The 12935-nt window shown below is 31.3% G+C and overlaps 1 protein-coding gene across 1 annotated transcript; it reads right to left on the minus strand.

Moving 5' to 3' along the window:
• Positions 1 to 212: 212 nt before the first annotated feature.
• On the minus strand, positions 213 to 12154 carry LOC139515525 (alpha-2A adrenergic receptor-like). Its single transcript, XM_071305102.1, has 2 exons — positions 11727 to 12154; positions 213 to 1677 (listed from the first exon to the last, which is right to left on the minus strand). Exons 1-2 carry the CDS (start codon positions 12152 to 12154, stop codon positions 918 to 920), a joined length of 1188 nt encoding a protein of 395 aa, XP_071161203.1. The 3' UTR covers positions 213 to 917.
• Positions 12155 to 12935: the final 781 nt, after the last annotated feature.

Here is a 12935-nt window from a genome sequence, read left to right on the forward strand (position 1 = left end):
AATGTCTCAAGATAACTATTAATACTTCCTCGACAATTGCATGAACTTCATTCTGTAATTTAATATTTTTTGTCTTCTTTTATTGCATAGGCGAGTGCAAGGGTGGTAACTTTTTATTTGTAGTTATTAGATAGATATAGAAAGATGTGGTATGAGTGCCAATGAAACAACTCTCCAACCAAGTAACAATTTATTAAAAAAAACGTTATAGGTCTTATTTACATAGAAACGAGAAACGAGAAACCCTTATGAACCACATAAACAGACGACAACCACTGAACATCAGATTCTGCCTTCGGACAGGTGCAAACAATTGCAGCGGGATTACACGTGTTAATGGTACCAAACCTGCTTCCTTTTCTGAAATAACAGTATAACGTCACAACATAGAAAGACACACTATAAAATATCCATTGGAAGGCTTAACTCAATCAAAAAACGTAGTTACACAAATTAAAACACAATGAACGAATAAATACAATGCAAATACATAATTGATAAAAACAAAAATAAGGGATGAATAATTAAGTCAAAAGGTAAATAACTAGGTTCAAACTAAGGTAAAAGTCGTTAAGTATACTTCTTCTTCTATTTTTATAATCTTACGTTTAGGAATATCAAGAAATGTCTTGTATATTAAAAAATTAATCTAAAACTTGTTACATATAAAACTGTACAATAGAATTCATTACAACATTATAACAAATACATTTGCATGTCTTATAATACAGTTTTCAATACAGAATTTTTCACAAAAATAATAAACCCTTTTTATCCGTTTTAAAATTCCTTCTGATGTTCTTCTAGTTCTTTATTTAAGGAAAACCATCAACTTCCTTAGGATTACTTTTCGGCGCATGCCAGTCTGAGGTTGTTTTGAGTTAATTTGTTAAAACTAACATCATCTAAGTCATAGTTTAACACTTGCACCTCATTATTTTCCAAAAGGAACGACGAAAATCTTTATTGGTATAAGCATAGATGATAGGGTTAAGGGTTGAGTTTAAGTATGTCATCCAAAACATCACTGTATATAGTAACGGTGGAACCAGATCGGGATGGAACGCATATATATCCCCCCATGTCACGTAAAACGGAAACCAAAATGTAAGATAACTCAAAACTACATATGACAAGGTGATAAAAATCTTTCTCTCTGATTTGTTATACTTGACATCATTTGTTGGTTCATTGGTGCATCGATTTCCACCTTGCGTTCTCTGCGTAGTTTGAGATGATGACGTTGACGTCTGCTGGTCTGGAGCAACAGGTCGATAATTTTGTGAACTACTTATGAATACAATCTGGTTATTTGTAACGTTTTTATCAGGTGGCTTTGTGGTATCGTTTGAGGAATGATTTTGTGTACTCTTGTTTATTGGGAGATCTTGTATTTTACTATAAATACTGGTGACTGTGATATTCGAGTGTTGTTCATTTATGGTAGACCTGGCGTTCAAATGAATCTTAGGTTTAATTTTCCCTCTTTTTCTCATTACAGTCAAAACTTTAACGTAAGAAATCATCATAAGGGCGCATGGTAAATAATGCCCTATCACATCTACTACAATTATAAACTCCCTGTTTTCGTTTGGTTCCCAAATACATGAATATTCTTCGTTATGCTTCAGTCGATCTCCAATAAATGGTGGAGTCCATATCGTAACCACAATAACCCTGAAATGAAGAAAAAAACATTAAACATAAACGATTTGGAATTTATATGCCATCTAAAACATAGTACAGTGATATTTTGATTAATCTTCATGGCCTTTAAACAACAATTATTGTATGGAATGGTCAATCTGGAGAATTTTCAAACATCTCTCTGTAAACTATCATCAAGGGCTATATTCAATATAAACAGAAATCATAAAAAAATAGTACATCATGATATATAGTGTTAGACTGAAATGGTGAATCGTTTGTTCATCTTTTTTATCTTGATCTCGAATTTCCTTTTGAAAAAGAACATTTGTGGTATGTAAGTCTTCATCGTTTTTTATTGACTCGATATTAAATGTATTCTTATAAATTCGAATGCTTCAAAAATTTGGACCACCTAAGAAAGGATATGAGTGATATTGAAACTTTTCAAAAGTTATTAGTGAATCAAAGATTGATTTGATGGTATAAATAAAATGATTTTTTGCCGCTTGTGCTCAATATCTACAATGGCAATTGACAATTGAGTGTAAAACTGTATTCACATGAAATATTTCTAGTGTGATCAAACATTTGCTTAAGCTAAACGATCTGGATCTGGAACGTCCAACTGTATAGGTTGCACTTGTAAATACAGCTGTTTTGACAAACCACGGAGATATTCATCGATATTTTGTTTTGTTTCCTTGTTCCAAGATATGATCTCTATGTTTTATCTCATAGAGACATACCTTGAGAATGTTACTAGTACATAACACATGCTTGCGGCGAATTTTGAGGAGGACATAAAGCGAAGGGAGGGGTAATACAGTATTTAAGGAGAAGTTTAAACTCTCAGAAGTTTGGGGCATGCATATACATGTTGAAAATATGTCCTACAGCCTTGTTTTGACCTGTGAAATATAGTAGGGCATATCAACTTTCCATTCTAGGATATAATGTTCAAGGAACTTCATGGTAAAAGTGGCTCAGTTAAAGTCGTAAACGAAGTTCCTATGGGAAATTGCATTGTCTATATTTACAGAAATGCAATCTAGATCTTTTAAATTATTAAGATCATGGTCATTTCAATGTGAGTGAATGATCTAATGTCTATGCTTTTTGTCAAATTTTGATATAATAATGGCCGAGATTCGGCTTAAGAATGTACTATGCGTTATATGTATAAAAAAAAATGTAATAACTGAAATACCAATCTATTTTCCTTTTTCAATGTACTACTTTGCATTTGTTGTACTTTAAATTGGTTGTCCAACAAGTTCTGGTGTAGTATTATTAATGTACGAAGAATATAAAAATATGTTTGAAATACGCACAAAAAATCAAAAAAATGATAGTTCAATCTTTTATTATAAATGTTGTACAAAATCAGTTTGTTTTTTAAAATGTACCATGAAAACATGCAAATCCATAAGAAAACAAAAAGACAACACCATGACCCAAACGACGGGAAGATATAAAACATACAAATTACCTAGACTAAATAAAGGCAACAGTAGTATACCGGTGTTGAAAAGTCATAAATAAATTGGGAAAAAACAAAGACAGGTAACAACTTTAAACCGACGGAACCACGTCAACTCTTAGAGGAAAATAAAGGAACAACAGGATCACTGAAGTGAGCAAAAAAAGGGTTATTTCATAATTTGTCATTATGGCAAGAAAACAAATGATTAACGTAAGATATTCAGTTGCTGCATTTAATGATATTTTGGTTTCAGTGAACACGGGTTTCCAGAACACAAAGATTTATTTTAAACAATAAATGAAACTAACACCATATAGTGTGTGCTTAGTTTCAAATAAAATGTTTCTACTTCTTTCTTTCTTTCTTTCGTAAAAAATAAAAGGGTCTACTTGTTTCTTTCTTTCTGCCTTTCATTCGTTTTCATTCCTTCTATATTTTTTCCTTTCCATCCTTCTTTCTTTTTTTCTTTCTTTACTAATTCACTAATTTGTTTATTTAAATATTCATAAAAGCGATTAAAAGTCATTGTTTGGGGGTCAAACCTTCAAAGTTTAATATCATATAATAATGGTTAGTAAACGTGTTACTGACATTAGTAACTAACAATTATTGTACATTACAAAAGTATTCGTTTGTTTTGGGGATCTTTGTAACATGTGTTTACATCTTTGAAATGACATCTTGTATATATAAGCATATTATAGAAACAAAGAGAATTTTCCTATTCATTACGACTAAACTTGAAAATTGCGAAAATGAAAAACTAAATTGATATAAAGACATTTTAAGAAGATAATTAATTTCATACAAAATATCGCCCATGGTAATTGATTCGTAAGTAGCCGTTAAAGGGACTATAGATACTTAATTGTTTGGGTAATGTATACGTGCATATTCTCAGATAAAAAAAAACCATGCAATATCGTCTGGAGATTACGAAATATAGATTTTCATTGAAATGCCATAGAAATATACAAAATCAACAATAAAAAATATAACACAGAGAAATGAAAATTGATATGAGTGATAATCAGTTAGGTATATAATGATTCTTGACGATCTCCTGTAATCCTATTTAATATCAGGATTTAATCAGGTCTTTCAACTTTTGAGAGGAAAGTCCTTTTTAACTTTGTTGTAATTGCTAGTATTATTAAAAAAAAAAAACTTTTGATTTTTTTCTGATTTTTTTGTTCAGTCTATTTATTGTTTGTTCTTGCGCTGTATTATTTGTTGTTTGTTCTTGCGCTGTATTTATTGTTTGTTCTTGCGCTGTATTTGTTGTTTGTTCTTGCGCTGTATTTGTTGTTTGTTCTTGCGCTGTATTTATTGTTTGTTCTTGCGCTGTATTTGTTGTTTGTTCTTGCGCTGTATTTGTTGTTTGTTCTTGCGCTGTATTTATTGTTTGTTCTTGCGCTGTATTTGTTGTTTGTTCTTGCGCTGTATTTATTGTTTGTTCTTGCGCTGTATTTGTTGTTTGTTCTTGCGCTGTATTTGTTGTTTGTTCTTGCGATGTATTTGTTGTTTCAAAAGATGTCGCTTAAATATTTTGTAAATGATAATAGTACATTCTACATGCTTTGGAAACTGATCCTCTTTAACGAACACTTTTATTTGGGAGAGTTATATCCCCGAACACTGTTTTTCTTGTTTTAACTATACATTCGCACCATAAAAGAAAGAGAGAAATTTATTCTTACACATTGCTCGTTATATTCTTTTTTGGATTCTTAATGCTTCTCTTCCGTAACCTTATACGATACCAACAACATATATATGCACTAAAATGTAAGGGTCGAAACATATATAATTGGTTGAAAGGGTTCGTCGAAAACATTAAATCGGAATTTCCTCCCTTATTAAGCTTGGAGGTCATTGCTTTATGATTTTAATATTAAGGTAAGGGTATTACAACTTCACTTTCCAGTGCATGAAAAGATGCAGGAAAATAAAATTGTCTGATTATTGCACTGCATTTAATGTAAATTCATAGTATACCACCTTCTTGGATTGTACAATCGCCATAAATAATCGGTTTAGATTTTTTCCAAGTCTGGAAATTTGTAGACAGATTTGCAATTTATCGGTTAGACTGTTTATTTATAGAAAAATAAATTATTGTTGATTTATTGCATTATCCAAAATGTTTAAATAGATACCAAGTATTTTTGTTTTTAGAATAATTTTTCAACTTTGCAATTTCAGGGGGGATAACTCTTTTAGTAAAAGTTTTTATACTGGTCTGAAAGGGATATTTTTGTGGTGACACAACTTGTTTTCCTTTTATCGTTTCAAGCATATTATAAAACCTATCTTTTCATATTTCATTTCAAAATTCTATCAATCTGTTTTTTAATAAACAATCTAAGCAAATATGGGTTAATTCGTACTACCCTACCCGTAGCTTGAAAAATAGCACTGTGACACATACTTTTTATTTTATTTTTGGAAAAAGCATAGAAAAAATCTTTATTTTGGCAAAGTACGTCTATATAAATGTAACAAAAGTTTGGCATCTTTTCCAGAAATTAAACAAGGCCGAGGCAAGGATCTCGGGGTCGGATGAAAACAACAAACAGAAATTAGAAAAATGAAGTTTTGACCTCAAGGTTGATTGACCCTTTTTTTTCGTGGCAAGGTGTGCATGAAATCATTTTAAAACACCACTAAATGCATATGTACATGGAAAAAATCTACGTTGTTTTTTGGAATAACAAATTTTTGAAGATTAGCCTATTGAGATGGCAATTACAGGACCACAACCTTAGTTTGTAACTCGTCATCGATAATTCTTACAAAAGTACAGAAGCATATTAAATTCGTTATGAAGAACGTTAAAGTCGTCAAAAATATGAATGAACAAATGACTCAAACTAATACAGTTTACCACAACTAAACGGAATTTAAAAAAAAGGAGCATCGACTTAAATCCCATGGATGTGAAGTTGGTTCAATATTCAAAATGATAAAACATTTCTATTAAAAAAAGAAATCCTTTTAACAATTTGTTTTTCTTTAATCTATTTTGTTTAATGTTCATATTATGAACATTCCACGTCGAAATTGTTTACATTCGATTTATAATAACAGTCATGACAGTAAATAATGAATTTCATTATTCGATTTCAAAATTCAACATTCGATTTGAACATTCACGTTCGATTTCAATGCTAGTATTCAACTTGCAAATTGTTTTCCATCATCCTATGTCAAATCCTACTGTGTTAAAATGATCATAATCTTTTTTTCATCATTTTAATCTTTAATCTGAACTATGAACATCAAACGATTAAAACTGAAGAAGAAGAAACTTAGATGCGTGATGTATACCTGCAAACAATAAATCTCATTACATTCTTCAGGCAAATGGTTCTTTTTAGGTCCTCTTAACTCTAATCAAGTCAACATGCATAAATTCTAAAGCTTTTGAAATCAACTCGGATGAATATTTTTCTTTTAATCATTATGTTTTGTGCTTTCGGTAAGTAATATGACTATTTAATATAGAATGACAGGCTTGATGTTTATTCATTTACTAAACAGAAAGGTGAGAGAAAAAAAATGATTAGGTTTGGTATTCTATCCCTGAAAACTTTCTGTGCTTATTTTGTGAATAAAAGAAATGTCAGATAAACACCAAAGAGATATCAACATAACAGTTCAGACACAATACAAAAGAGGGTCACAGTACTTTAAAAAATAAACACGTTCTTTAAACTGAAATAAAAAATTGCAAACAAAGGAATGTTGAATGTAGAACATTGAATTTTTGAACCAACTTCACATTTTTTTCAAATAACGAACATGATATAAAATGACGAACAAAGCATATATTCAAAAAATGAAGATAATATCAAAACAGAATGCATGTATAGTAAAAAAAATTAAGCAAAATAACCAAATATTTAGATATATCCCAAAATAAAGTTTATGTTGTCTTCAGCTAGTAAAAATCCCGAGATTTCACTTAAAACATGAACTTCCAAACCGATAAAACAAAGGCGAAAGATATCAGAGGCACATGTAACCTCATTAGTCGAAAATAAACTGACAACGCCATGGCTAAAAAAAAGAAACAGACAAATAAGAGTACACATACATTTTGTAATACAACATAGAAATCGAAAGACTAAGCAACACAAACCTACAAAAAACTGAGGGTTATCTCAGGTGCTGATTCTGCTCCACCTGTGGCACTCGTTATGTTGCTGATGTTAGTACAAACCAGGTAATAAGTCTAATTTGGTGGTTTGAATTCGGGAAAAGAGACAGGATTGTAGTTACGACATTAAGAACATATTCCTCAGTTATTTGTGTAACGGATATTTCATAACGACCAAACAACTCGTGATGGCGTCCGTACAACGTACGCAGGTATAATTGTAATTTCACCATTTTAAACAATTGGTTTAATAGATTTCTCGTCAGCTGCAACCTTCTATCAAGGAAATAATAATAGGTAATACAAACCAAGGAATATCGTATCAACTGGGATATATATTCTCCGTAAGTCGTTAAGTGTTGAATTGACCCTCATTGTCAATTTCTAGATGTTAGTAAAGATATGATGAACAGCTGTATCTTTTGTATACTTTATCTCATGTTCGATGGGATAGATCCGTTCAACACAGTCACCAAATTCTTAGTGAGGGAACATCATCTATATAGCGGATACTGATTACTTCATTTATCGCAATCCTGTATTAAGTCAACCTCACATGAATGAAGGGACAAGTCAGCAAGATAAGGAACACAGTTTGTTCCCATGTGATTGCCGATTGGTTGTTGAAAAAAACGTCCTTAAAACGGTCCATGAAATATACCAAACTACGGCTTAAATCTGATAAAACAAAGTCCGAAGTAACCGTTTTTGGAATCTTCATGTTCAATTATGTATCATCCGTGTAAAATAAAGTGCTTGTACACAACTTTGGATACTAGCACTACATATTGAAAACAGCTAAACACTAATTTCAAAATGCAATAACTTGATTTGTTTTATTTGTTTTAATAGAATCTACAAATCACCATTCTTAAAAAAAAATTAAAAATATTTGGCCTAAAGTTTTAGAGCAGACGAAATATAAAAGTATATCAAACTAAATGAAGATAAACGGCAAGTTTCTCGGTCGATCGGTTCAAAATTAGAATTTGTTTAAGGAATCCACCATGGATTATTGCTTTTAATGATGTTGCAAATTTGAGAGCAAAAGTGATAGCCCTAACTTTTATTGGGCAAATAGACATAGAAGACGTTGTTGTACCGTATACAATATCAGAAAAATTAAGAAATGTACATATGTATGCTTCTCCCTGGTATTAATAAGTTTTGATATATTGAAACTATTCGATTATTCGTCTTTTACGAATTAAAATTGGCAAATTATTCACTTACGTATGAGGAAACGAAAATTCACAATCAAAGGTAGCATTAACCATAGTAAAATTACATTAAATGCATTAAGGTATTGTTTCTTGATGACGTGAATGCGCTAGTAGATTATGTTAGTCATATATCATAAAATGCGTATGCACAAGCAACGGAATTTAAATTTTTAATTTCTCTTCTTTACATTTTTGTTCCATTCAGTCATTATCGAATACAAAGCATGTCAGGTTCCCACGTTATTAAGTATACAGCTATACATCATAGTGTACGTCTAGTATAAATACAAAGAAACTTTTAAAGGTATTCTATTTATATTGAAGTCTAAGAATTAATAAACCATTCAAGTTTTCTCGACATAAATATCTACATAAAATTGAGAATGGATATGGGGAATGTGTCAAAGAGACAACAACCCGACCATAGAGACGTGACGCACGGTATTGCGTCTCAAGACGGAACATGTATAATTGACAAATGTGACGCCATATATACTAACTTTGACATTTTGTTATCAAGAGCGGAAAACCTACTCAATCGACTTTTATCAAATAAATACAATAAGCTGAAGATATGTTTCAAAATTTATCAGGTATAAGGCAATTAAGTAAGGATCGTTTTTATTTTCTGATCTGTAATAGGATGAAAACAAAAGCAAATTTTTCCAATTTTATTTTGGATAGGATACATAGCAACCTTTAAAAAAATCTTGCTCCCGGAGGGACACATGAAAACAAAAATATAGCTGAACATTTTTTTGACAAATTGAACATAAACACTTATGGTATTTATTTCATAAAAATGGGTCTTATAATAATTCAGCAATATTTCTTTTTATAAGGATTTTAGTTGAAATGGTTTTATTTTAGATTAAACTCACTTTTGTTCAATATTTGTATGTGTCTGTGCGAGTTTTCAGACTAGTTATCTATCTTTTTAGCACTGATGGTTTTATTTTACAAATACGTATTTATTTAATTCTTTAAAAATTATAAGACCATTGTACCTTGGATTCCAATCGGTTTCTAATCTATAAAGGTGTTTTAGATTTGCGTGAAAACTTTTAACCATAAGAAATTATTCCTCGGCCCTTCCCCCCTTTTCCCCTATGTCTATAAAGGGTTTATTCCTTATGTTTGTGTGTTTTTCTAATCTGAGTGTTATTTTGATTCAGCAGACCATTTTGGAATCAACATTTCCCGGCATCATTTTAACTGCCTAAACAGTTCGTAAATAGTGTGTATTTGTATAAAAGACGCCACTGTGCAGAAACGTCAAAACGACGCCCTTGGACATAATGGCTAGACATAGGGAATGCTTTCCGAAAAAAATTGTACGGTCATCATGTTTGTGAAAACACTCGACTCATTTAGCCATTTGTATGAACTTATAGTTTGTATCTTATAAATATGTTAGTTTTGTATTACAAATGCACATTTAGTATTTATACAACATGTTTCACCTAAGGAATGGACAAAAATTACGTTGGGACATAGTGGCTAGACATTCGATTTTTAAACATTCTGCTTCAAGAAAACGGTTTTTTTTTTACATTTGAAACATTGGAAATGTTTATCTTTTACAGAACTTTCTATTGAGTATAGTTTTAATATGGTTTTATTACTTTAGAGGGATAATAATAAAACTGAAATGTTGATAAACTTTCCTCATAACACATTAAGACAGGTTCCTCTGCTGAATATTTCGTTGAAGGCTTGCTTCAAATTTCAGCCAATACCAAAAAAACGGTTATGATGTTATAATATAAATCTATTAGGAAGCTGATATACTAAATTTCGCAGATTTTATGTGCAAAATTACAACGATACATAGAAAAATGCATTTTATTTAATTTGAAATGTTACGCCGGACATGCAATTTTTAACGTAAAAGTAAGATTTGTCTGTTCAATAAAATAAATGTATGGTGCAAAAATTTATAGAATTAACTTGAAATAAGAAAAACATGTCCGGGCCTTTCTGTTGATATATGGATGTTGGTGATTTTATTTTGTATAGGCAAATGGTTGCTGTTCTTAAATCATATGATAACGTAATTTTAATCCGAACGCATTACCGTGCGTAACGTCAGAGCAGACAACAATAGAAGGTCACCAACAGGTCTTCAATGCAGCGAGAAATACCCGCACCCGAGGGCGTCCTTCAGCTAGCCCCTAAACAAATATATATACTAGTTCAGTGATAATGAACGCCATACTAAACTCCAAATTGTACACAAGAAACTAAAATTAAAAATAATACAAGACTAACAAAGGCCAGAGGCTCCTGACTTGGGACAGGCGCAAACATACGGCAGGGGTTAAACATGTTTATGAGATCTCACCCCCTATACCAATAGCCAATGCAGAAAAGTAAACGATGTTTAGATTGACTTGGTTTATTTTTATTATCAACTATGGCTTTAAAAAAAGCTCCTTAAAGGCGATTTCATCAAATCGAGTGTCGATTGTTTTTGTTAATGGTAATAGCCGTATTGTAATTGTAACTTTTTTGGATTCGAGCGTCACTGATGAGTCTTTTGTAGACGAAACATGCGTCTGGCGAATATACAAAATTCAGTTCTGGTATCTATGATGAGTTTATTTATGAACTTTCGCTTGGGTGGTCACAGTTTAAAATAGTTAACTCTAAAGGTTTGAAAAGTCAAAATAAGATAATGCAACAGTGAATAGGTAATACACGTCAATATTTAAAAAACGGTTAAAAAACAGGCTAATAAACCGTTCCTTTAAACGCATGCATCGTCTATATATTTAGACTAAAAAAAGTAAAATTACAAAAATACTGAACTCCCTAATCAAACGGCAAAATCAAAAATTCAAACACATCAAACGAACGGATAACATAGATCTGTCATTTTCCTGACTCGGTATAGACATTTTCGTGTGTAGAAAATGGTAGATTGAACCTGGTTTTATAGCGCTAAACCTCTCACTTGTACGACAGTCGTATGAAATTCCATTATATTGACAACGATGCGTGAACAAAACAAACAGATAAAATGGGTGAAAATGTCAAAATAAGGGGTACAGCAGTCAACATTGTGTTATAAAGTGCGTTCGTATAAAAAAAACCAGTTGCAAGATAAAATCAGGGGGTACCAAAAACAAATAATCCAAAAGAGCTAAGGCAATGTAGGCTTAGTGTCAAGTTAGTTCAAATTGTAGAGTAAATGTATTATACTTACCATACAATGGCAATCATAATGATCGTCTTCTTAATTGATGAATTATTGCGGTAATGGATGGGCCATGTGACCGACCAGAATCTGTCAATAGAAATGGCCGTCAAGGTGAAAACCGAAGCAAAAGTCATGGCATAGTCGGCATATATCCAAAAGGCACACATGGCTGGTCCAAAAGGCCAGTATCCTAAAACTGTATCTATCATGTAAAACGTCATGGCTGTTATAGCTACTAAAAAGTCCGTTATTGCTAGATTGAATATAAAATAGTTGAAAGCTTCCTTTCGTAACTTTGACTCTATTATGAAAGCTAACAAAACAAAAAAGTTTCCTATTATAGTCACGAGTACTAAAGCGGTAAGTATAATAATAATGGCTATATTCTTACTAGAAGGAACAAATTCTGGAAGTTCTTCAGTTTTGTTGCTCATATTTTTTCCAGTTGCAGGCAGCTTCCTTTGTCTTACTTGCTTAGCTCAAACCACTTTCGATTGTTTATAAACTAGTTAAAACGATGTTTTCTTTCAAAAATAATTTTCAATTCTCCATTCGTTAAAATGTAATGCAGACTACAGCTCTATTACTTTTTTCTATAGCACGAATTGAGGTGAAATGTTGATCCTCCTATGAGTTCAGTGAAATAGGTAACTTCTGTCTTTTAGATCCGTACACTGATCGATTCTGTTCCGGAACTATTTTCCTTTGGTGACACCAATATTATTGTAGAGTAGTATGTGGATCGGAGCTGGAACTGCCGGGAATTTTGATTATGATGCTGTTAATTATTGGTTTTCTAGATATAAAGTGAAATAATAAAAGTTCGGAAATACTTTTATACCTGAGCTTATTGATCAAACAGACTTGTATTCATTATCCTTCCAAAGGATGTTTAATATTGTAAATTAGTTTCTTTGAAAATGTCGTCATTTCCCATTAGAAAAAACAATTTTATTATTATTGAATGAACTTTTAATTCGAACCAAAATTTATAAACGAGAATTTCATATGTTTTCCAGAAGATGATGTTATAAACAATAGAATAACACAACTTTTGTTTTGATAAAGACACTGTAAAGGAGTACGAAGATAATAAACAAGAAACAAATCATATAATGAAGAAAAAAATTGCCAATTAATTGTAAGTTATCAGTATAAAGGAAGTAAAAAAAAAATAATTTAAATCAATATATTTTTCCTAACGATGAGAATCTC

The sequence above is a fragment of the Mytilus edulis genome, chromosome 3, assembly GCF_963676685.1.
Source record: "Mytilus edulis chromosome 3, xbMytEdul2.2, whole genome shotgun sequence".
NCBI classification, from domain to species: Eukaryota; Metazoa; Mollusca; class Bivalvia; order Mytilida; family Mytilidae; genus Mytilus; species Mytilus edulis.